We start from the raw sequence: 26,478 nt of genomic DNA, 5'->3' as shown, positions 1-26,478 counted from the left end.
AGATGTTCAGAGTCAGCATGATCCAGTGAACTGAGCCTGACGCCAAGAATCAGGAAGATCCAAGTGTAAGTCTCTTTTTACCAGACACTCATTGTATAGATTTTGGGAAGTCACCTATACACAGACACTCCAGCTGGGGAAGGACAGTGTCCCAATTTAAGTCCTTTTACTCAGAGCTTGCTTTCTTGTCAAAAACAAGATTGCAAAACCAGAGCAAATCAATTCTAAATGCTGGGTAGTAGCCACCAGTCTTTTTCAGCTTCAGCCCACTTGGAGGGCACAGGACACATTCTATGGTAGCCTCCTTTGCACCAGCTCCTATTTTGTTTTTACAATGTGAGTAAGCAAATAATCTAATAATTGTGATAATTAAAAGCTAAAATGAGTTTTCCCACTCAGCCCCATACACGTTGAAACTCAAATGGCAGGCATGAACACAAATGGTGACTTTAGAGATGCCAGTGAGAAAGGGTTAGGAAGATTTTCTAAGGGTAAAACAGTTTACGGAAATATACATGGAGACCTGACATTTTCTCCCTAAATGAGGAAAAGATGACAAAGGAAATGTGAAGTATTCTGAGAGCAAGTTAACTTTCACATTACAAGGAAGTCGCTGTATAGTTTATAATGTTCTTTCAAATCAATGTGCCAAAAAGAATTACAACAGCTGAGGATTTGGCTCAATGGCAAGAATTGTGGGTCACTCAAATCACTCAAAGTTGGCAATGAAGGCAAAAATGAGAATTTCACACTGGAATCAGTTCTAAACTATGCATATATTTTGTGAGGGGAAGGTAACCTGTGCACTCAGACTACTTCATGCTTCCTTTGTCCATGTGTGACAAACAGACATGTATTTTTTTTTTTTTTAGAATACTTTTCTAGGAGTAAAACCAACCCTTTCAGACTGAGATGAGTCATCATTTGTGTTCTTACCAGCTATACAAATACAATATTTAGGGCTGGTTGGTGAAAATAATTTAAATGTATAATTATCACAATTATTGGATTAATTTACTTCAATACAGCTTTTGGGTGTTCAGCACCTTTGAAAGTCAGGTTACTTTTATTTAGGTACCTAAATATGAATTTGAGACATTTTTAGTTCTTTATTTTTTAAGATATATTGGCCAGTCTTTGCTGATACACATTTTAAAAAAGATATAAGTAATTCACAAAGACTGGAATGTTTGAGCAGTGTTGCTGTCTTGAGTTTTATTGAGATTTCTCAATTTGTAGAATACTTTAAAAAAGGAACCTTGAAATATTACAGCACTTTTAAAATATATCTATAAATGGAAAGCCTACAAGACAGAGCTCTGATTTATGTACTACATTTTTGGTATCTCTTTGGTAAATTACTTTTTCCAAATTCTTACATTGTATTTCTATGTTATCTGATTGCTCCCATTTTACACACTAAACTTGCAGAAAAAACAATATTCAAAAGAAAGGGTCAGGTCCCAAGTTTACTATACTTTCCATTTTAACACTTATGTGCTTAAAATACATAGAAATAAGTTTAACTGTAAGCAACGCCAAATTATTTTCAAAATATGTCAATTCATAAGTCATTGCAGTTGAGTCAAAGCTGTTCATAGTTCTGCCATGACTACTTTCCATAAATAAAAACTACTGTACATTTTAAGACTGATCAATTAAATACACATTTACTATATTCACACAGATATATACAAAGACATCTACCACAAAAGTTAATTTATAAGAAAGGCAATAACCTTTCATATTGTTTAAAAGTGATTTTCTTTTAACATGCTCATCTGGTTTACTTGTTAAAACATCTCTTTTTAAACATCTTCATGAAATCTATGTTGGAAACCAAGCAGCAAATTAACAATTCAGATCAAAACTTTTTCAAGACTGAAAATCTTGGTTTGGACGTTGGAGGGAGGAGGAAAAATAAATGTCAGTAGTCATCAAACATTACATATTAATTGTGAAACAGAGTTGAATATTGCCCATCAAATATTTAATCCAAACACATTTTTAAGCAAGGACTTAAGTGCAAAATCATAAGTGGAGGCTTTCTTAAGTAGACTGCTGCTCTACGGAAGACAAAGGACCCTGAAGGCCAAATCATTGTGTTTGCATCTCTCTCCCAGGCAGTGCAATCTAACAGAGAGTAACTATAGAAAATAAAGACCAGTTAATCTTTTTATGCTTTCAGAGTATTATTTGAACATGGATACTAAAATCATGTCTCATGATTATTCTTTTACGCAAAAATACCTTGGAAAAACAAATCTCTCAAATTGTGGTTATGGTTGGAAATTAGATATAAAAGTGCCATTTTTAAAGTCAATCAGCTAATTATGTGCATATTTACTTTATTCAAGTCATACATTTTAGCTACTATTTACCCTGTAACAATCATGGAACTGTAGAAGAGAGCTACCTAGTGTATTCTAGTTCACCTTGCACATACCAAGACGACTAAGTTCTTATTACAAAATAATTTGCTATGGGTGATGTACAAAGCATAAAACATTTAGTTTATATTTCCCCCTAGATGTATGTTGCAGCAGTGAAAGTCTTGTTTGTATCTGTAAACTGAGAAAACAATGTGGAGAAAAAATGTGGAAGAACAAGATTTTTTTTTTTAAAGTTACCATTCTGACCTAACCACATTAACAGTAAAGGTTAAAACAGGTTTATGAAAGACCAGTAAATCCTCAGATATCTTGCATATTAGTTCTAAATCCAAACCCCTTTATTTATCAGAATAAATTCATTGCCAAAGATGACAACCACTATCTGTCCTTTAGTCATATAGCGTACATGAACAGTGCCATTAGAAATGCCATTTTCCATGTCAGTCTACAGGTAGATGCAAAGGTTATCTATACTGAAATGAGATAAGTCATATATATCCTCTATATGAATTTGCCCATTTTAAATTATGATTCTCTTCCACATAATATTTCACATGTCAAGATATTCAAATTCTAGCAATAGTCCTCATTTTAATTTTATGGAGTACTTCTTAAAAAGGACATTTTGAAATTCAAATTCCAGTTTTTAAATGAACACTTCAGATTGCAAAAAGAGAAACCACTACTACAGATTCTCATCTTTTAGATTTCATTTTCCTATCCTATTTTTACCATAATTCATTAAGTGACCAGATCATGTCCCCAATGCTAATCAATAAGAATGTACTTTTAAGCAACATTTTGAAGCAGCATGGAGTAAATAATTTTAGTGAGCTGTAAAACAGCCACATGCAGTGTATACTGTACAACAACAGCTCCAAACCCTTTATAAAAACCCAGCATTCCTTCTTCCTGCTTTATAGTATTGATGCAGTCTCTCATTCCCTCATACTGAGTATTGATTGGAAGCACTTCATAGCCAAGGTCTGTATTGTCAATTATTGTGCGTGTTCCCTGAATATGAAGGCGGTGTAAAACTGTCTCCAGTGGGTAAATCATGACATCAGCACAAAGACTGGCAGCAAAGCTAGCTATAAGTTCTGGAAAATAAGCATCCAACATACTCTGCACAGAATTGGAGCTCTCTGTTGGAAGGCTCTGGGAATTCTCCCTTTTTAGGGCAAGCAGCACAAACTTCTGGATGATGGAACTGATGATGTAATGAAGAACTCCATGTATAACAGTGGGAAAGGTCAAGGCCATAAGAGGGAGGAGCCGTTTGCTATGGGGTACTCCCATGCCAATCACTCTGCCAATCCCTTCTTTCACACAGTCCAAAATTCCAGGATTATCTCGAATGATTTCACTCTACAACCAAAATGAAATAGTTAAAATTAATATCTGCCTGGCTTGTCTGGGAAATAGTGTAGACAGACAGTAATCAAAGCAGTATTTTTTTACCTTTCAAGGACAGTTAAATATAAATATAAGAACAGCCATACTAGATCAGACCAAAGGTCCATCTAGCTCAGTATGCTGTCTTTCGACAGTTGCCAAGGCCAGGCCAGTTGCTAAGGCCAGTTGCCAAGGCCAGGTGCCCCAGAGAGAATGAACAGAACAGGCAATCATCAAATATGTCACCCGTTCCCAGCTTCTGGCAAAACAGAGGCGAGGGACACCATCCCTGCTCATCCTGGCTAATAGCCATTGATGGACCTATCCTCCATGAACTTACCTACTTCTTTTTTGAACCCTGATATAGTCTTGGCCTTCACAAGATCCTCTGGCAAATAGTTCCACAGGTTAACTGTGCATTTTGTGAAGAAATACTTCCTTTTTTGTTTGTTTTAAACCTGCTGCCTATTAATTTCATTTGGTGATCCCTAGTTCTTGTGTTACGAGACGTAAATAACACTTATTTACTTTCTCCACACAAGTCATGATTTTATAGACCTCTGTCATATCCCCCCTTGGTTATCTCTTTTCCAAGCTGACAAGTCCTGGTTTTACTAATCTCGCCTCATATGGCAGCCATTCCATACGCCTAATTATTTTTGTTGCCCTTTTCTGAACCTTTTCCAATTCCAATTTTTTTTTTTTTAATTTTGAGATGGGGCGACCACATCTGCATTCAGTATTCAAGATGTGGGTGTACCATGGATTTATATAGAGCAGTGGTTCCCAAACGGGGGTTCGCGAAATGTTAGAGGGTTCTCGGGAAAAAAATCCCTAATGGTGGACAGAGTTGTCCCTAAGGACCCCAGGGCCAGCAGCCCGGAGCCCCTGGACTTCCAAGAGCTAAGCAGATCAAAGCAAGCATATCGATCACACTGAGTTTAAACTTCAAGACTCCTTATAAGAAATGGAGAGGGAGGTGGATATTTTTTGCTGTTTTTAAAATTAAATAGGCAGCTAGTGTTATTCTTAAATTATTATGAAGAACAAGTTTAAGCTTTGTTGTAACGAGCATTGTTTGCCTGGACTGTTCAAAGACCTGAATGCTTGTGTAGGAGGAACTCTGAGTTGGCTTCTTAAATCCCTTCATGCTGTTTCACCTCTCATACTCCTTGATGAAACCTATGAGCCTTGTATTATAACAGGCTTATTCAAAGTGACACAAGCGACGAAAGTGAGATCTTGGAAGAGTGTTGCCATTTTCATAATGTAATAAAAACTGTCATGATAAATAATAATAATACATAATGTGTAATCAGCATATTCTAAAAACCAATTTTATATTTCCAAGATCACTGCTTTTCTAATTTATACTCAGGTAAAGGAGAAAATCCCTGGAAATATTCATTTTTAGGAGGGGGTTTGCGAGACTTGACATTTTAGTGAAAGGGGTTCACAAGCTATTAAAGTTTGGGAACCACTGATATAGAGGCAATATGATATTTTCAGTTTTATTATCTATCCCTTTCTTAATGATTCCCAACATTCTGTTTGCTTTTTTGACTGCCGCTGCACATTGGGTGGAGTGGTTACTATACTTGCACATACATAATGATACTATAACACTGATTTATTGATTTGGATCAAATCTGCATATTACAGAACGTAAACTATTTTTTACATAAAAATCTTAAAAATATCAATTTACAATTACCTGTTTTGTTTCTAAGTACCTTAACCCACCAAAACTAAGTATGTACAGTAGTCAGTGTATTCAGAAAGTGTTATTTCATAGCACTGAAACCTGGAAACATTTAACTGTATGAAAACAAGGATATTCTATTAAAAAACTTGAAGGACAAATGCAATTTATTTGGGATTTCTTTACTTTTAAGATAAAATGTGAGTCTTTGCTATGTCATCTATTTTTAATTTGTATCAGTTAAATGTGAAGAGCAAATCCAGACATAACTTTAACTACAAAAATTCAGATAAGTGAGTCTAAAGATTTAGTAGGGGTTATGGTAAGTGTAACAGACTTACAACTATGTATGTTGTAATAATTATGGTGGTGTCTTTCATTCAATTCTTGATGCTAAAATAGTGCTCTTCACCCATGCTGCCATCCATAAAAAAACCGCAAGGGTAATCTTAAGTTATTATTTTCATATTTTTTTATTCATATTATTTTTTCACATTATCCTATTATATCCCTAGATAGTCCTGATAAGCCAAAAGCACTGGCTTCCTTTCTGATTACATGTAGTACTTTATACCATACTGAGCCCAATCTTGGAACTTTTATAACTTCAGTGGGAGTTAAGCATGAATAAGTCCTGTATGAATGGGGCCATGTACTTGTGGACAGGCAGCACATTAAGATTTACAAACTCTTTTTTGTAAATCTCAGTATACTGCCTACCCACCAGAAAATTAAAAACAAAGGGGAAGTTGCATGTGAGAGTATACCTGTACGCCAGAATACTTTTAGGGTAGTTTGTCAAATGTAGTCCACCAACCTTGATGTGTTGGATTTAGCATTAAGTATACTATAATATAGGTTTTTAAAATTAAATAATTTTAATGGATCTTTTACGTACGATCTTTCAATAAACAGCACCACACAGATTTTGGTACATGTTTTCTTTTATCTTCCTATCCTTCTCAAATGTAAAATCATGTTATCTTGCTGCACATAAAACACTGAGATTTTCTAAAATCATCTTTTGGTATATTGATTTTCTTCCCCCAGACATACACTTTGTGTGCACAATAGTGACAAATAATCCAAGGTATGCACAGTTTTATTTTGGCAACATTTTGAAAGCTGAAACATTTAAGATCAAGAAATAGCTTAAGGGCTAAATTAATTGCAAAACACAATGCTGACATATAAAACAGACATTTATAAGGCCTCATAGCTTGCCTATGCGTCAGACTCTCCCATAGTGCTTCACAGTTATGCTAAGAAGAGGAAAAATACCAACTTGTTTTCTCTGATAATTCTACAAGAATTAAGAAAGAAAAATATTTTTAGCGATCTACTAACCACAAGTACCAGTTGCTTGAGCTAGCAAAATATGATGTAACCGCCGAAAAGACGTAAGGAAATAACAGATGTTTGATTAGGAGGTTGGAAATTTATAAAATAAAAGGAAAATATTAAAAATAAGATATTTCTGTATATGAAAAGGAAGTAATGAGAATGAAACCGTAAATAATTCTAGTATAAGCATATCAGCTTTTAAGCAAACAATGTAACCAGACAACATACAAATCAAACTGTCATGGGCTGCAGGAGTGGTTTCATAGATCTGGGTAAGGAATATATTTGTTATGAACTAACAATTGTTTAATAACCTCACTCAAGATGAGTTATCGGAGTTTCATTACTGAGTAAATTCGAACCTGTGAAAATACAATTCATTAATTATTAGTGACACCTAATTAACAAACTTAGAAGTCTGCATTTAAAACAGATTATTGGTTTACAGGCCCCATTGTGGTCTTGACAATCTAGAAGAGTTAATATTTAAAATACATGAAAAAACTTGTATGACTCAATATGGCACTATACCTGCCTGCTGTACTTTCTTTTCAAAAAACATGCAAAAATAAAAATGTTAAAAATTTTAAATTGAATATTTTCTACAGGAGGTAGAGGTAGTATGTAAGTAAGCACTGCCTAGTAGTTCTGATACTAAATTTAAAAAAAAACATAGAACACACATGCACAATTTGAGAATTTTATGTTTTGAAAAATGCAAATACCATGTTTTCCTTTATTTGTAAAGCAAGGAAAACAGAATACTAAAATGAAAACTATCTGCTATAATAGCAAGATAAGCACAATGGAGACATCTAGCATAAATAAACTACAAAGGTAAATTTCAAGTTATCAGCAAAGGCTTTGTTTTAATAAATAGTTGAAACAGCTTCCTCTTACAATGGAAATTTTACATTTCTTAAAAGGAATAGTAGACACTTCATATAAAAAGAATCTAAACATTGTTCATTTTTAAGGCTATGATTTAGTCACAGAGGTCGTAGAAGTCACGGAAGCTCCTAGTCACCATGCAGCTGCCCTACTGCAGGCACTGTGGGCACCTACAGATCCCCATTTTGTCACAGATTTTTAGTAAAAGTCAGGGACAGGTCACAGCTTCTGTGAATTTTTCTTTATTGCCCGTGACCTGTCCACGACTTTTACTAAAAATACCAGTGACATAATTTTAGCTTTCTTCATTTCGTCATGCAAAATTTACTCTAGTGCTTCAAAACTACAGACTCAATTTTATGTGTCAAGTGTGCCACCATGTGGTTTAAGGTGGAAAAGACCAAAAAGTGTCAAGATGACAAGAAATTTCTCCAGCTCATAGATTATCCATCTTTAAGATAGGCAAGTACAGCCATTTTACGTGCAGAACTATAGTGACAATAACAGGTGAGCAGCATGATTCTTGCAAGAATGCTTGCTGTGTAAAAAACAAATACTCAAAAGCTAGTATTAAAAGTTATCAGTAGCAAGAAAAAAAAACCTTAAACACTTAACAATTCTCAGCTGCAACCAATGCACCTCTGATAAAGAACCATACCGAAGGGGAGCTCATGTTAATGTTTTTTTTTCAGGATACATCCCAACTCTTCCCGATTCAGAGTAAAAAACTGAAAAGTTAATTATCGTTTCAGTGTTACTACTCATAGGAAAACTGGCTTACATTAATGTTTCCAGTAACCAGGGCAGACATTTTAACATACTGTGTGTTAAGGGACTATGCTCTGAGATATTCAGACATGCACAGTTAAATAGGCTGAGTATCATCAATAAACTTGCAGATAGACACTCGACCCCAACTCCTGACAAAAATCCAACTGAAATAAACTAAAGGCAATCCATATCAGAGAATTAATTATCCTTTAAAACTACAATAATACACAATGTGCCTACAATGCTCGCAGTTCATGATGTGCAAGTTTCACCCTTCCTTGTGATGCTCACTGAAACCCCCCCCCCCCAATGACAAGAGTTTTAATGATGAAAGGCGCTAGTGTTGACAGTGCTTTGTTGGTGGGAGATGCTCTCCCGGTAACAAAGGTACTGCCCCTAGTTGTCATCAGGAGAGCTCTCTCCTGGCAACAAAGGGCGTCTACACTGTGCACCTTACAATGGTGCGCCTGTTGTGTCACAGCTGCACCGTTGTAAGGTAAGCCATGTAGACATAGCCCAAGATAGGATTCATACGTGACACAGAGGTATCCCACACTGTCAGAGTCCTCTCTTTGGAACCCATCAATGCCAGTTCCAAATTAACCAGAGGAACTGAAAGCATGAGTATTCCACCAGGAACTGACATCACTGCCTCTACAACGTTCTCTAGCTCAAGGGGAAAAAAACGAGAGCTGGGAGTTAAAACTACTTCTCCTATGTGGCAGAGCATCAATTGCTCTTGTACAAAGGAATCGCTGAGATGCCTGTCCATCTTAAACATATGTAAAAATATACGGAAGTATTAACTATAGGGTGCCTTTATAATGCAAACTATAGTTAAGATTAGAATGTAAATTAGAACCTAATCTCCCTTTTGCTGTTGCTCATAACTATAAAATTGTTTAGACTGAAATTTCCTATGTCTGATTTTAAAACTTAGACACAAACTTCAGTTGAGAAAAATCCCAGCAGCCATATAAATTATGAAAGCATAAAAAAATTCTCTAAGTTCTGATAATACATTTTGTGCTTGACATTTTAAACTAAAAACTTCACGCTTGGTTGGTTACATGGATCTTACTGTGATTTATATTTCAAACCAAGTTTAAAGAAAATTGTTATAAAGATTATCAAATGTTGCCAAACTGTGGCTTTGGTGTACTTTAAGTAGGGCAGAGTTTCAAAGATGATGACCTTCCACTTCAAACTGTTTTGTCCCAGTGCCCAGGATTTCAGTTGTGGGAAGCAGAGAAAGCAAGAGCATTCCAGGTGAACATAAATGCTACGATGTGGCTGCAGGAGGAGTTGTCGTCTTGGAAACAGTCATGTCCTATTAGGCCTTTATGTGCTTTAGAGAGAATCATTTATGCCTTGATTTATACCAGGAAGGGACAAGCCAGTGCACAAGAACTTGCTGCCAGGTATTGTATGCTTGCAATGACCTGCCCTGCTAAGAAGACAGTACCAGTATATGGCACTAGCTAAAGCTTTCAAATGGTCTTCAAGGACAGATCCAAATAAAACACATTACAATAGTCCAGACTGGGAGTGACAAAGACGTGAATAACTTTGGTGAAGTTCATATCTGAATGGGACAACTGGAGGCTAGATCAGAGGTGGGCAAACTACGGCCCGCAGGCCACATCCGGCCTGCAGGACCCTCCTGCCCAGCCCCTGAACTCCTGTCCCGGGAGGCTGGCTCCCGGCCCTCCTCTGCTGTTCCCCTTCCCCCGCAGCCTCAGCTCGATGTGCCACCAGCGCAAGGCTCTGGGCGGTGGGGATCTTGCAGAGCCGCGGCCTGTCCTGGCGCTCTAGGCAGTGCAGTTCTAGTGCTGCCAGCCATCGATGCTCCAGGCAGTGCGGTAAGGGGGCAGGGAGGTGGATGGGGGAGTGGTTAGAGGGCAGGGAACAGTGGAGTTGAATAGGGGCAGGTTGGATTGGGCAGCGGGGAGGGAGGTGTCAGGGGTTCCGTAGGCGGTCAGGGGACAGAGAGGGGTGGATGGGGCAGGGGTCTCTGGGGGGCGGTCAGGGAATGGGGTGGGGGGGTTGGATGGCGCAGGAGTCCCAGGGGGGCCATTGGGGGCGAAAAACGGGGGGAGGTCGGATAGGGGGTGGGGGCCGGGCCATGCCTGGCTGTTTGAGGAGGCACAGCCTCCCCTAACCGGCCTTCCATACAGTTTCAGAAACCCGATGTGGCCCTCAGGCCAAAAAAAAGTTTGCCCGCCCCAGGCTAGATTAATATATTCCTGAGTCACTGCTGTCATCTGGGAGTCCAAGAGCACCAATGGATGTACGAAGGCCAAAACTGAGTAATTGTAAGACTGACTCTGCAAAACACTTCCCCCCTTGGTCTGTTCTAATTTTTATCTTCCTAGCGCACTGTTAGGCTCATTCATTTTGGTTGAGGGCAGGTATTTTAAGAGATGTCTGGTGGCTGGGAAAGTGTTTGCTCAGTAATTTAAAATTTGTGAATTGGGTTTGCTGGGCAAATCACACTTGCATTTGTAATGTTTTTGTTTGTTTTTTTCTTTTTTTTAAGTTTACTAGCACCTATGCCCACCGGAGAGGTTTTTTAAGGAACTTGAAGAAAAGGGCCTCCGAGGAGCAGTCTTGGAATTGGTTAAGATGATAGCCTAGGAGAAGGATCCTTGGAACTCCCTACACCTCTAGAGGGAAGAGGGTTGGGGAAACAGCCGAAGAGGCTGGAGTTCACATTCTGCACTAAATAACCTAAGATGACTTCAGGAGAGAAGAACCACTTTTGCCCAGACAGAGAGATGGAGCTGCCCAGCTAAGAGGTGGGGGAAAAGGTTGTGTGTTAATTTGTGTTGTGTCAGCCCTGAGAAGGGGGTTTTGTTGCCTGATCCTGGCCTCACCGGTGTCTTCTGGGAGTGGGCACTGCAGAGAGAGACTGCCCCTTGATATAGAGTAAAGGTTATTAGCATTTCAAGAAGCACAATTAGTAATCAGATTGGATTCCTATCTGCTTCTCTGAAACAGTAAGTCTCAGAGGAACTTTTAAATTTTTTTTTGGTAAATACTAGGTTAAAAAGGTAGACTGAGCTCGCAGAGAGCTATTAATGATATGCAGGCCAATACCCCACATCTTGGTAAGTACTTTGTCTAGTGTCTCAATGAATGAAGCTGAGTGGTTTTTTTTAAACTAAATATATGACTAGTGTTTAGAAAAAGGTAAATAGAGCTAAAAAGGAAAACCAAAAAACTTCCATAGCACTGTACAGAAACTCCTAGTAATGTAAATCAATATCCACTAAGAAAAGAGTCAAATACTGAGTTCTCTATATAAATTCTTATTTGTAAACAGAAGAACAGCATATCTTTTTACATGTAATAGACATATAGATGGTAAATTACCTGCACAGTTTCAACCAGGCTTGCTGAATAAAAAGGCATTGCTACCACATAGGTTAGGCTGCAGGAATTAATAAAAAGGTTAATATTTTGTTTATGAATTATATTACTAAAATATCAATATTCTCAGACATAGGATATATTGAGTCATTGAAATCCTCATATTTATACAATTATGAAGCCAGGCCCGAGGAAAACTAGTTACATGATACTAAACTATAGTTGAATTTCTACTTCAATTTTAAGCAAGTCAAAATAAAGTTCAGTCAGAAGTTCTGCAAGTAATCAAGTTCTTGATAATATAAAATTTTAGCTTTATGTGGCCAATTCAGAAGTTAACAAGTTGTACAGAAATCAGAATTGAATCACTAGTTCTCTGTTCCCTTAAATCAGTGGGGCTCTATGTGGGTGAACACAACTAAGCACAACTTGCAGGATCAGAGACTAAATAGATTGTATTATATAATTAAGGTAATTATGAAATTGTATTTTTGAAGGGCCACAAATAACCATAAGCCACAGATCAGATTAGGAACTTTAAAAAGGAATAATTAAATTCCTACAGTGTTCTCTGTGTGTTTCTTACAGTACACCAACACTGCACACAACTTTCAGTGGCATGTATAGTACATACACTATATGCCCCCTTCCCTAACAGTCATACATAGCATTGTATAAGGTGAGGCACTGCTTGTGTGAGTAGAGTAAGGACATGCCTGAACCCTGTGGATATGTACCTGGGTATATACCCTACTCACCCTGTCCTGCTGCTTCCACCGTAGTGAAAGACTTTGGCTGCAGGGACAAGCTCCAGCAGCTCCCCACACCAGAGCTTTTCACTGGTACGCAGCAATACTCAGCAGTATGGATGCAGACTGCTTTTTAATGTTGCGTGTAGCTACACACACCCTACATGCCACTGCCGGTGGTGTGCAGTGAAGATGTAGCCTTACACTGTTTATTTGGGACCACCCATACACAATCTGAATTTCTCATTTGCAGCTAAGAGCATTTTTTCAAAATTCACAAAACTATCATCATCATCCTGGCAAATTTCAAAGGGACACAGCCTCCTTGCAGACTGAATGCCACCTGGATTGATCTCTACCTAGGTCCTTAAGGTAGTTTAGCTGAATATTCAGTTTATGTACATCACTGGTGATCTTATTACACCACTGAAACTTTTGGCAACCACATGCTTGCTGGCTCTGTAGTGGCATTCTTTGGTCTTCTATCTGAAGAACATATGTTTATATATACACATCTTATCATAAGAGTATTCTCAGTTTTTAGCAAGAGCCATACTTACCTTTTCAGTAGAAGGTGTCCTCCTATTTGTCTGAGGCTCCATTTATGTGAAAGTTCCCTAAAAGTTAAAGCAGAATTTACCTGTAAAATCCAAGGACAGAAAACCCCAAGCATTTATTTCACCACTCTCACAATATTTTAAAACATCAGTTTGCTAATTAGGGTCTACGCATGTCCTCCACAACAGCTAATGGAAAAATCATTATATATTTTTAATTCAATATTTTTATAGAATCATAGACTTTAAGGTCAGAAGGGACCATTATGATCATCTAGTCTGACCTCCTGCACAATGCAGGCCACAGAATCTCACTCACCCACTCCTGTATCAAACCTGTGTCTGAACCATTGAAGTCCTCAAATCACGGTTTAAAGACTTCACGGTGCAGAGAATCTTCCAGCAAGGGACCCGTGCCCCACGCTGCAGAGGAAAGCGAAAAACCCCCAGGGCTTCTGTCAATCTGCCCTGGAGGAAAATTCCTTCCCAACTCCAAATATGGTGATCAGCTAAACCCTGAGCATGTGGGCAAGACTCACCAGCCAGACACCCAGGAGAGAATTCTCTGTAGTAACTCAGATCCCACCCCATCTAACATCCCATCACAAGCCATTGGGCATATTTACCGCTAGTAATCAAAGACGAATTAATTGCCAAAATTAGGCTATTCCATTATACCATCCCCTCCATAAACTTGTCAATGTTGATTTACAGCTAAATTGAGCCTTTATACTAGATTTGATACATCATTTTGCTACCTAGAATGGTACATTATAACTATACAAATTTATTTAAGCAATTATTTAGTTTAATTTCAGATTCTTATTAATCTGTATATTTTTATTATGTTAGCAAATGGTGAGTGATATATGTTATGCTTATAAGAAGCACACGGGATCTTTTTCAGGGAAAAAGGCAATATGCCGCATTTATTGATAATACAGTAGCTAGCATATGCTTTTCAGTTACACATACACACCATGCATACAGTCCTCCCAGTTGATGTTTATAGTTACCAGTACAGAGTCTGGATCAATCTAATGGCCAGCCAGATTGGTAGCAGGGGGGAGCCAGGCTCTGTCAGGTGCGATCCGATGCTCCTGGAGTTGTGGCAAGATGAACCCAAAGTCCCATGGTCAAGCACCCTGTTCTTATAATCTTTTTTTCCCTCTGTTGAAGTCTATGGATTTTGCTGTTAGTTTGTGACCAGTTACACCTTAATTGGTGTTATCTTTTGATGTTAACATTCCAAAACACCTCCAAGAGCGTCATCCTGTTTTGGTTTTGATTTAATCAATTGTTTTGTCTTTAGGGGTACAAGCCTCCACCTCAGGGTCCTTAATCTGCCCTTCCTTAATTATGGATGCCCATTGATGGGTCTCTGGTGGCATTAAGTCTCTCTTCTTGTTCCTTGACCATCTGGCTATAACAATGGCGCCTTCACACCTTATTTTTTTCTGATGCACGTATTTCTCATTCACACAGTTTTTTTACAGAGACCTTTAAAAGGTATACAGCAGTTTTGATGTTGAGCAAGAAAAGCATTGTAAATTAAACCTTACTAAATCTTGTAATCAAAACAATTCACATTGTGACCTGGGCCTTCAACATTCCTCTAATCTCCTTAACATTGACACAATAAAAGATCCTGTCTCTTACTTACTAAACCTTAAAACAAAGAAATATATATTTAACTAGAGTGGGATTCTATGATTCTATGTTTTAATGGCTCTATTAACCAACGAGAATGCACTTCTCTTTAGGAAATAACTGAAGTACAAAGGTAAGTTGATTTAAATCAATGATTTAAAATGAGGCTTTCCACTTGTGATTTAAATTAATCCACTCGATTCAAATTACTGTATTGAAGAGAACTCAACTTGTGTTTCAGTCTAGCAAAGTCATAACAGGATTAAACATCTGAAAACTGAAACTAGACATATTCAGAAACTGTCAATAAGGTGCATGCTTTTAACAGGTAATTAACCATAAAAAATGTAAACAGAGATGTGGTGTATTTCCCATCACTTGAAGTTTTTACATGACGACTTCTTAAAATCTAGCTCAACCAGAAGTTACAGGCATGGTGCAGAAACTACTATGTGAAATTCAATAGCACTTATTAGGCACAAAGTCAGATCAGATGATCATAAGGCACCTTCCAGCCTTAGGAATCTATGACCCACCCAATCCCACTTAAATCAAGAACAAAAAAACCCCTGAGATTCTGAGTTACCCAAAATCAACAACAGATGAGATCCTATCTAGCCAATGTCAATCACTGAGGGCTCTTAACATCAAGGCTTGCACCTGAAGCATGCTATATGTTATTTAAGTTAGCCTGAAGAAACTCTAAAATGAGATTGATAGGAACCAAAAATAAATACTCTTGGATTGCCCTGCCTACTGTGTCAAAAAGCTACATTTCCCCAAACTCTCTAATAGACTTTCAAGGATCTGCCCTTTTTAATGCATGCTCCAGTAATTTTAACTTTCCCCTGAAGAGCTAGACTTTATGCATCAATTTAGATCTGGATGCTGAATCTGTGTGAACAAGTCTTCTGCCTTGGTACACATTGACAATATGCTTTTTCCCTTTTACCGGTGTCTCTGTGTTAAGGGAACTGGTGGAAGTGTATGTTCCAACAACCTACTCCACAGGAATAAAGAGACCAGTGCGATCACACACTCATGAACTATGAGCAATATGCAAGAGGTAGTTCTACCTGCACGCTGGCATGAAGATGTGAAAGCAAAATGGAACTAGCATTCCAAGGAATAAACCAAGAGGGTCATCCTGATTCTGGGGACAAAACAATAAATTTTGGGAATATAAAGAGAAGGCAAAAAGACACTTTTTTGTTCTTCACTGAGGAAGCAAAAAGGATGCTGCTTTTTGCATTCATGAAAGAGGGATCCCAGCCTGGCTTGTCTGGGAAATAGTAATCAAAACAGTATTTTTTCACCTTTCAAGGACAGTTAAATATAAATATAAGAACAGCCATTCTGGATCAGACCAAAGGTCCATCCAGCTCAGTATGCTGTCTTTCGACAGTTGCCAAGGCCAGGTCCCCCAGGGGGAATGAACAGAACAGGTAATCATCAAGAGATCCATACCCTGTCACCCATCCCCAGCTTCTGGCAAAACAGAGGCTAGGGACACCGTCCCTGCCCATCCTGGCTAATAGCCATTGATGGACCTATCCTCCATGAATTTATCTAGCTCTTTTTTGAATCCCGTTATAGTCTTAGCCTTCACTACATCCTCTGGCAAGGAGTTCCACAGGTTGACTGTGCGTTGTGTGAAGAAATATTTCCTTTTATTTGTTTTAAACCTTCTGCCAAGTAATTTCATTTCTCTGCTCCCTCACAATGATTTAAAACAAATTAATTTTTTTTTTACTTATATCATAATAATTTTTAAAAATAAACCCATTTCAAATGAAATCTTCAATTTAATACAAATATTGTAAGGCCTAAACTACTTATAATCACATAAAACACTGATATAAAAAATAAATATGCTGAATCCATAAGTCGCTATGAAAAACTTTGAGTTAAGGCTGCTTTTCTATATAAAGAAAGAATTGGGGGGAAAACATCTAGCTTCTGAGGTCAGCTTCATAAATATGGGACAATAGGTCAGCCTAAGGCTACGTCTACACTGGGGCGGGGGTCGACCTAATATACGCAACTTCAGCTATGCGAATAGCGTAGCTGAAGTCGGCGTATCTTAGGTTGATTTACCTGGCCGTGAGGATGGCGGCGAGTCAACCGCGGTCGCTCCCCCATCAACTCCGCTTCCGCCTCTCGCTGCGGTGGAGTTCCGGAGTAGACAGCAGAGTGATCGGGGATTGATTTTATCACATCTACACTATTCTGTCAGGAATCGATTTATCCCGATCGATCACATAGCCATACCTTAAGTAACTTGAGAGACTGCCTCATTTTCAAGAGACTTAGAAGAACAAAAACTTAAGTTTGAGTCACTTTCACATAGGTGTATTTGAAAATTTTCCCAGGATGACCTCAAATAATCAGCTTAACTCACTGACTAAAGTTAGTCCCTCTGTTTAATAAATCATTTAGTTGTAAGCGTGAAACATGTTTGATAAGATAAGTTTTATGTATCTAAAACATTTAAGGTTGTTTCATTTACTAAAAATTAGGGCCGTCAAGCCATTAATTGTGTGATTAAACAATAATATAATACCATTTATTTAAATATTTTTGGATGTTTTCTACATTGTCAAATATTGATTTCTATTACAACACAGAATACAAAGTGTACAGTGCTCACTTTATTTTTTATTACAAATATTTGCACTGTAAAAAACAAAAGAAAGGGTATTTTTCAATTCACCTAATACAAGTACTGTAGTGCAATCGCTTTATTATGAAAGTTGAACTTACAAATGTAGAATTGTGTTAAAAAACTGCATTCAAAAATAAAAATGTAAAACTTTAGAGCTTACAAGTCCACTCAGTCCTACTTCAGCCAATAGTTCAGACAAATAAGTTTGTCTATTCCACCATTCCAGAGGACATGCGTCCATGCTGATGATGGGTTCTGCTTGACAACGATCCAAAGCAGTGCAGACCGATGCATGTTCATTTTCATCATCTGAGTCAGATGCCACCAGCAGAAGGTTGATTTTCTTTTTTGGTAGTTCGGGTTCTGCAGTTTCCGCACCGGAGTGTTGCTCTTTTAAGACTTCTGAAAGCTCCACACCTTGTCCCTCTCAGATTTTGGATGGCACTTCAGATTCTTAAACCTTGGGTCACGTGATGTAGCTATTTTTAGAAATGTTATATTGGTACTTTCTTTGGTGTTTTGTCAAATCTGCTGTGAAAGTGTTCTTAAAACGAACATGTGTCGGGTCATCATCCGAGACTGCTATAACATGAAATATATCGCAGAAAGTGGGTAAAACAGAACAGGAGACAAAATTTTCCCCCAAAGAGTTCAGTCACAAATTTAATTATCACATTTTTTTTTTTTTTAAAAACAAGCATCAGCAGCATGGAAGCATGTCCCCTGGAATAGTGGCGAAGCATGAAGGGGCATACGAATGTTTAGCTTATCTGGCACGTAAATACCTTGCAACACCAGCTACAAAAGTTCCATGTGAATTCCTGTTCTCACTTTCAGGTGACATTGTAAACAAGAAGCAGGAAGCAGTGTTTCCCATAAATGTAAACAAACTTGTTTGTCTTAGTGATTGGCTGAACAAGAAGTAGGACTGAGTGGACTTGTAGGCTCTGCAGTTTTACACTGTTTTGTGTTTGAGTGCAGTTGTGTAACAAAAAAAATCTGTATTTGTAAATTACACTTTCACGATAAAGAGATTGCACTACAGTACTTGTATGAGGTGACTGAAAAGTATTATTTCTTTTGTTTATCTTTTTACAGTGCAAATATTTGTAATAAAAAATATAATGTGTGCACTGTACATTTTGTATTCTGTGCTGTAATAGAAATCAATATACTTGAAAATGTAGAAAAACATCCAAAAATATTTAATACATTTCAATTAGTCTTCTATTATTTAACAGTATGATTAATCAGGATTAATTTTTTTGAGTTAACTGTGATTGACAGCCCTAACAAAAATACAATATATCACTGTTTAATTAAATTCTAGTTGCCATCCTAATGCAGCTTGACAGAAATGAAGAGAAAAAGTTAAATATGTAGTAAACAAGCAATAGTCATCATTTTGAACACTAAAAATGTATAGGTATTAAGAATCTGAACACATTAAGCTACATAATTGTTTAAATAAATGTATGCAGTTATATAGTCTGGTTTAAAGAAGTTTAGTTGTAAATCAACATGCTTTAATGGTTATATCAATCAATGGAATGAACCTTTCTTTAGAAAATTACTGAAGTACAAATGGAAAAGTTGATTAAAATCAAGGATTTAAAAGGAGGCTTTCCAGTTGGTTATTTAAATCTCCTTGATTTAAATCAATCCATTGACTGAAACTACCTAGGGAATATCTGGCTACCATAACAGAATAAAACTTTTAAATAACTGCATATTTTTAATACCTTACATGGTATTCAGTAACAAATGTTAATGTTCAACTGGTTAAATATCACAAAAAAAAAATGGAAGTGTGATACCTTGGCAAAGGTGTAAATTCGCTGATGATGCCTTCTGTTCCAAGGGTTATGCCCTGAACTATGAAAGTGCTCCCCATTCCTTTCCAAAGAGCTCTTGGACCCTGTAATTTAACATTTCCAGTTAGATTCAGTAACATGAAAATTGGTGATAATACATTTCACACTTTTAATAAAATTGTAGGAACACACTAGAAAGGGGCCCAAATTGAACACTGGATCTGAACGTTCCCAAACTAATGGAATTTAGACCCTGATCCAAACAATGATCATCTCTAAATACTTTCCATATCAATAACACTTTCCATCAGATAACCTGAAAGAGCTTTACAAGCATTAATACATTAAGCCTCTCAACAATAGTTTTGGTATGCATTATCTCTATATTTCCATTGGGCAAAATGAGGTACAGAAAGGTTAAGTGATTTACCCCAAATCATCCAGCCTGTCCTCTGCAAACCCAGAAATACATTCCCTTCTTTTAACTAGTCTTGGACTTTAGACACAAAACCATCCTTCTACTGTATTAACATGGATAATTATGTTGAATTTTATAGTGAATTCAGAGCGCAGTAGTCTTCCAAAATTTAAAAAGTCACTATTTAACTTGAAATATTCTTTTTATCCACATAAATATCTAATACTTTTTGGAATCCTGCTGAACTCTTGGCCTCAGTGACGTGTGTGTGTGCGCGCGCGTGAAAGCATACACACATGCTTTTTTCCAGTAAATATTAAGCACAGTGAAATAAAGGACTACAGAAAGTGAAGTTCTTTATTAAACTCTTTTTAGTAATTAATAAATATAAAACTTAGAAAAATATTTTCGTAATGCTCAGCTAGCGTCTTAAAATATTTAGAGATGAAAAACATTTCTGTTTCAATAAATACATATGCCACAACTGTACCTACATAATTTTGTTTTATGTAATGCTATAGAGGGCTCAAAATACTGACCTGGGTCTTATTGATGCTGTACATAATATTGACAATAGTAAATGGAGTGAGATGATAATTCCGGGCATGATAATTAACCTGTTAAAATATACATGCATGTATATAAAATAAAATGCTGGAATATAAACAATTGTTGTTAAAATACTTAGGTGATCAATATTCACCTAAATGTTACAATTCAGACTGCAAGATCATCTAAACAAGGACTGTTTTTCTGAGGCACCTTGAACATTCTTCAGCACTCAAACATTAATAATACTTTTTAAAATCTTCACTGCCACTTAAAAGGACATAGATCAAAATTCACTTGCAAATTTAGGTGTTAAAAAAGTAAGATTTGAAAAAAAATCTTAAAAGAAAAATTTCCTTTTTTTAAAAACAAAGTCCAATGGAAAATTATTTGTAAACACCAAAACATTTTACTAGTGCATGAGAACCCAACAGTAATTTCGTTAGTAACCACTTAGACGCTATTTTTCTTTATTTTACGTTAATTATCCAAACTAAAAAGACAGCATGAAAAGTGAAAGTAAATTAGATTAACATTTTAATTTAAGTGCTAAAAGTTACATAAGGAAGTTTGTTTTTAAAAACTTTTTTACCTGACAGTGTCTTCTTAGAAGTCTTAAGCTTCCTTATAACTCTACAATCAGAATAAATACAAGGTCTGAAACTAGATTACATTCAATTGCAGAATTTAAAAAGATGTACCTGACATTGGCGACGTAGAACAATGCAAGGATGTGCCAAAACATTTTCTGTAAATAGACTTTAAAAGAGGAATGTATTTAGAAGTAGTGAAAATAAACTGAAACCTATTAATAGCTGATATTTTTCTTTAGCAGCAAATTAATATTAGGTTTACAATATTTGGGGAATACACAAAACTATGTCTCAATGTTAGTCCACATCTTGCCAGCAGGTATTTTTGGAGAGTGAACCAAATACTTTCCAACAGCCCAAAAGGTCAGATGCTCAGAAACCGATCACCCACTCCCTAGGGGTACAGTTGTACAAAAATTAATGCGCACACCCTCCCCCTGTTAATATGAGGAAATAAGCAGAGACACAAAGTGAGTCACCCATGACCGCAGAGCTGGTCAGTGGCAGAACCAGAATTAAAAGCTCCCAACTCCCAGTTTTACAGTCATTCCTCTACACCACAGAGCCTCTCAAAGAAAGGCCTTCTTCTATATGTCTACTAGGTCCCTACAGTATATTAATGGAGGTTGATATGTATGAAGTGGTTCAACAGTTGACCCAAAAACCTCATTCACCAGGCACTTTGAAAAATCTATTGCATTTGACATGGACTTGGAGAGACATCACAATACGTGTTATGAGAACAGAATTAATCAGTATATTAAGGTCCACCATTTTCTCAACAAAAACAATATATATTTCCATACATAAGGATAGCAGCTTTGGATAGTTTTGCCACCCCATTATTACTGCTCTGGCATGCTTTGACATTGTGCTTGGTGATATTTGCGCCTGCTTAGGGAGGATTAATACTACCTGGAAACATTCATTTGAGTGACCAATGCACAAGCACTCTTCCCAGAAGCATTTCAGAATTCTCAGACGTCTCTCCATATTTAACTGCAGATTCTCAGCGACACCCCTCCCTCCTACTCAGGAGTCAACACTGTCTTGATTTTAGAATCATCTCCTCTAGATTCCTTGCTCTGATTACCCACAATAAAATTTGAAGATGTTTCTCCAAAATAGAGGTGAGTGGAAAATTACATCTTTAACTATAACTAGTCAGTCATCAGGTACATATATCTCTTGGGCTATTTCTCTCTCCAGTTAATCTATGCAGCATGAATTTTAAACTGGGCAAGACTCAGCCTTTTGTTTTGTTTGAACAGGATCCCAAGTTGCCAAATAGCACAGGCATGCCGATATTCTTCAGGGGTTCCTTGCACTGAAAGCAGACATCAGCAGAAGTATAGCTATGTTTTCATACTTTACTCATTACCATACTATTTGATAGCCTTAAGATATATAGGTCTAACTCATTGGGGGCCAACTTTGGTCAATATGAAAATCTCTGCAGTTCATGGGATCCATGCTAATAGCTTCAAGCATCCTTTGCCATTACATTTGAAGATACGGGGCAGAGGCTATGAGCTGAAGAGAAGACTGCTGAAAAAGCTAATACTGTAGTTATAATGTTCATTTCTTGATTGGTTTCATTCAGTGCCAACAGCAGTAAACCTAATGGCTCCATGTGCACTCATTCTTGTAAATCATCCTTATTTAGACTCAGACAAAATGTAAGAAATACAGCACACTATCTAGTTTACAGTATATATTATTCTTCTGTCATTATCTAATCAATATTTTAAGTACTGTTTCTGAGGTTTAAAATTCAAGAACACTTTGCCAATGCAATTTCAACTAGTTCCACTCTACCAACACTATTGCTTTCTAAAGTCCAAACACATAAGAGTATTTTTTGTTGATGTTTGCTTCATGCAAAACATACTGTAGCAACTTATATGTTCCGAGCTTTCCAAAATTCCTGCCCTATATAGATTTTTTAATCAAACCCATCACTGTAGTAACTGAAAGAGCTGCAGTACCTTAGCTTGAGAAAGAAGGTAAGAGAAAACAATTAACTTTGTGCTAGATTTTTAAACTCAGTTAAAGCCATATTGTAATTTGAACTCAGGGAGCATGACGGACTACAAAATGTAAAAGCCATAATTATCAGTGAAAAATATGTTTTACACAGAACAAAATTCTTACCTGGCAAGGCCAATACCAAAGCCTGCAAATCTATTCAACTGCTCTGAAAGAAAAAACAACAGAAGACTATGTAGCACTGATATTTACTGCAGAACAGTGAGGAAAGAAATAACTGTAATACAGAGTACCAAAGCAACCCATTTTATAGCTTGGTCATTTCAACAACTTTTAAGCACTGCACCACAGTGTACAAAGTATAATACTTTTGGGATAGTTTTGCCAACTCAGCAAAAGTAAAATATAATTATCTACCAAAGACTACTTGCATGTGAAGTGCTTGGTTTATAAAAATTTGTTGGAGCTCAAATACAAGTAACTTATTTGCCTTAAACTGTCTACATGAGGAAGAGAGGGACTGGGTGCCTAATGGAACTGGGAACAATTTGACTGACATCTGGGAAAACAAATTGACCCAAATCTATAATGACCAAAACATGTTCAACAGCATGTGTGACATGAATATGGTCTCAGTCCAGTTCTTAATGGACAAATGTCAGTACCATAATGCCACAACAAGAACTGGCAGTACAGAATCAAAAGGCACAGACAGTGAACCTTTTACTTTTAGAAGTCCCCGTCACATCAATGTTGGGGCATATTGGTAAAAAGGCATCACAGGGAATGTTGCATCACTGCTACCAAGCCATACTTAAAGCTTGTCTCCACTTACCGGAGAATCGATGCGCAGCGATCAATCAACAGACGGTCGAGTTAGCGGGTCTAGTGAAGACCCACCAAATCAATTGCCAATCGCTCTCCCGGCAAATCCAGTACTCCATTGAAACGAGAAGCATAAGGTAAATGGACAGGAGAGTTTCTCCCGTCGACCCAGTGCAGTGTAGACTCCACAAAAGGTCGACCTAAACCACGTTGACCCCAGCTATGTTATTCATGTAGCTGGAGTTGCATAACTTAGGTCGACTGAGTCCTGTAGTGTAGACCTGCCCTTGGTTTGCTAAGGCTTTGTGTCTAGTACTGTCAAATGGGAACTTTTTCCTAACACTAAATTCACTTTAAACCTTATGATAGCAGGACACACAAATGTTAGTACTGTTAAATGCACAACCAAAAATTTACATTAATTTCTTCAGAAAGAGGGGAGATTGAAATTCTGGACAAGTGTTTTGAATTTTTTCAAATATTTATCTGGTGACCGAAAATACAGAACTAATTGATTATAATGATTCCCTGGAATAGCAAGCTGCTTAGGTTGTTTTGATCAATAGCTTCCCAATTAAGACTTACAACTATGGAGTGACTACTTTCAGTCCTAAGGTTTATTTGGTTTTCATTATAAGCCTGATTTTGATCCTCATTTTCTCAAAACTGAAAATCTTTTCCATCTGAACTTTTGTACATGTGCTCTGTAGCCAGCAAAGAATTTATATGGAAAGTTTCAGGTTAGATAAGGAGTTTATGAAACAGAATTTGAGAAGTTAAACATGCCTAGCAGTATTTCCGAAAGCTTGGTCTAAAAACCTTCAAATTTGTTTTATAAAATAACCCCCGAAGAGATCAAATCATAGGACTTTTTTTTGATAAAGCTGAGTGCAAAATTTTTGAGATAGTAACCATAGATTTTTCAATGATACATCCAATCCAAGAAGACTTCATGAGTTTTGCCAAAAGACCAGTGGGGATTAAGTTTCCTTCAGCCCAAATTTTCAAACCTGGATGCCTAAAGTTAGGGTCCTAAATCTATATCTAAATTAGGGTCCTAAATCTATATCTAAGTTCCTAGATTAAAAGTAGCCTGATTTTCAAAGGTGCTGAGTGCCTACAGTCCTGAATGAAGTCAACTTGCAGACATTCAGCACTGTTGAAAATCAGGCACTTTTATACAAGAGCTTAGATATGAATTTAGAAGAATAACTTTAGGGATGTAGATTTGAAAAGCTCAATTCACTGACCTCAATTCACTAATCTCTTTCCACCTGTAGATACTGTCACAATGTTAACCAACCATTAGTCTTTCTTCCCCTATGGGGAGTCTTCCAAACAAGAGTCAGATTCCTCTGCTTGTTGTGTGCCATGATCCCCAGCTGCCAATTGCTCTCACCCAAGAAATCAACAGTTAGAACACAAAAAGATTTCTTACTCATTGCAGTAAGCACTCTCTCTCTGCCCTTACAACTTACAAAGGCAGAGATAAGAACTTTTGCTCTCTGCCCAACAGATACTTATTCTTTGCTTCAGTAGCTCTTCCAGTAGAGCTATCAAGTCTTATCAAAAAGTGAAAGGTACCAAAAGACTGGAGAAAAGTGGTAGTAGGAAATAAGGCAAAGAGTGATCCTGCTGTCCCACAAGTCTAACTTTTACCTCCTCCCCTCATCCAGAGCTATGGGGCTCAGGCTTTGGTCCCCCAGGTCATGTAGAAATGTTTGTTGTCACAAGGGTGTCACCAGGGGCAGCTCCAGGCCCCAGCACGCCAAGCGCGTGCTTGGGGCAGCATGCCGCAGGTGGCGCTATGCCAGCCGCCGGGAGGGCAGCAGGCAGGGTGCCTTCAGCGGCATGCCTATGGAGGGTCTGCTGGTCCCGCGGCTCCGGAGCCACGGGACGTCCACCGGAGCCGCGGGAGGTCCACCGGAGCCGCGGGACCTGCGATAGGCAGAGTGCCCCCTGCAGCATGACGCTGTGCTTGGGGCAGCAAAATGTCTAGAGCCGCCCCTGGGTGTCACAGTGCAATGAAGTTTGAGAACTCTTGGATTGAACCATAAACTCTTTGGGGCAGGGACTCATTTATACTATGTGACTGATACCTTTGGGTGCTGATCCTATAACATTATAACAGGAGCTGGGATGTGGGGAATCCCCTGCCTCCTAGGACAAGGGGCAGGTGGATTATTTTGTATCGATTTTCCTTTACTTGGGACTGTTGCTAAACCAGAAAACACACACACACACAACACCAGGGAGACACCCTAATAAAGGTCCATTTCTACCTCCATTGTTCCTATGCTCCCTTCCGACACCCCTCGCCCTGCGCTGCCCCCTACCTGAGCCCAGCACCGCCCCCTCTCTCCGTGTCCTCCGCCAGCGCCGCCCCGCCCCGGCTCCCCTTACCGGAGCTGGTGCCGGCGCCCGCAGGGTACGGCTCGTCGTTGAGGCCGACTCCCCCGAGGGGGGTTCCGGCCGGGCCGGCCCCGTACTGCGGGGTCCTCTCGCCCCAGTGCAGGTTGCGGCTGCCCGGGATGTCGGGGGGGCTGGAGACCCAGTGGCTCAGGTCCGAGGAGGAGCTGTAGGGCTTGGCCCCGGGGCCCGGCTCCTCTCGGCCGCCCCCCCTGTAGCCCAGCCCATCGAAGCCCTCAGGGCGCCGCGGCTGCATCGGGGAGCGCGACGAGGGCGCGGGCGTCTGCAAACTGCCGCGAACAACAGCGACCGAGGAACCCGGCGCTGCCGCCGCTCAGCATCTACTTCCGGGTCGGAACCGGAATCCGACGCCCTGAAGCCAGGCAGCAGCC

The 26,478-nt window shown here is 38.3% G+C and overlaps 1 protein-coding gene across 1 annotated transcript; it reads right to left on the bottom strand.

Moving 5' to 3' along the window:
* Nucleotides 1–1,451: 1,451 nt before the first annotated feature.
* Nucleotides 1,452–26,478, bottom strand: SLC25A46 (solute carrier family 25 member 46). Its single transcript, XM_039545228.1, has 8 exons — nt 26,081–26,478; nt 23,018–23,060; nt 20,972–21,029; nt 20,261–20,338; nt 19,307–19,407; nt 13,178–13,234; nt 11,872–11,929; nt 1,452–3,761 (listed from the first exon to the last, which is right to left on the bottom strand). The coding sequence occupies exons 1-8, from the start codon at nt 26,340–26,342 to the stop codon at nt 3,183–3,185; spliced, it is 1,236 nt and encodes a 411-aa protein (XP_039401162.1). The 5' UTR covers nt 26,343–26,478; the 3' UTR covers nt 1,452–3,182.

Source organism: Mauremys reevesii, linkage group 6, assembly GCF_016161935.1.
Source record: "Mauremys reevesii isolate NIE-2019 linkage group 6, ASM1616193v1, whole genome shotgun sequence".
Taxonomy (NCBI): Eukaryota; Metazoa; Chordata; order Testudines; family Geoemydidae; genus Mauremys; species Mauremys reevesii.
Note: the sequence above shows the minus strand (reverse complement) of the source record. Positions and strands in the feature narration are given on the sequence as shown.

Coding starts and splice junctions, on each gene's coding strand:
- SLC25A46 (XM_039545228.1), bottom strand. CDS start 26,342: ATGCAGCCGCGGCGCCCTGAGGGCTTCGATGGGCTGGGCTACAGGGGG. Junction 23,061..26,080: donor GGGCGCCGGCACCAGCTCCG/GTAAGGGGAGCC, acceptor TTTTTCTTTCAG/AGCAGTTGAATAGATTTGCA. Junction 19,408..20,260: donor ACAGCATCAATAAGACCCAG/GTCAGTATTTTG, acceptor GTTAAATTACAG/GGTCCAAGAGCTCTTTGGAA.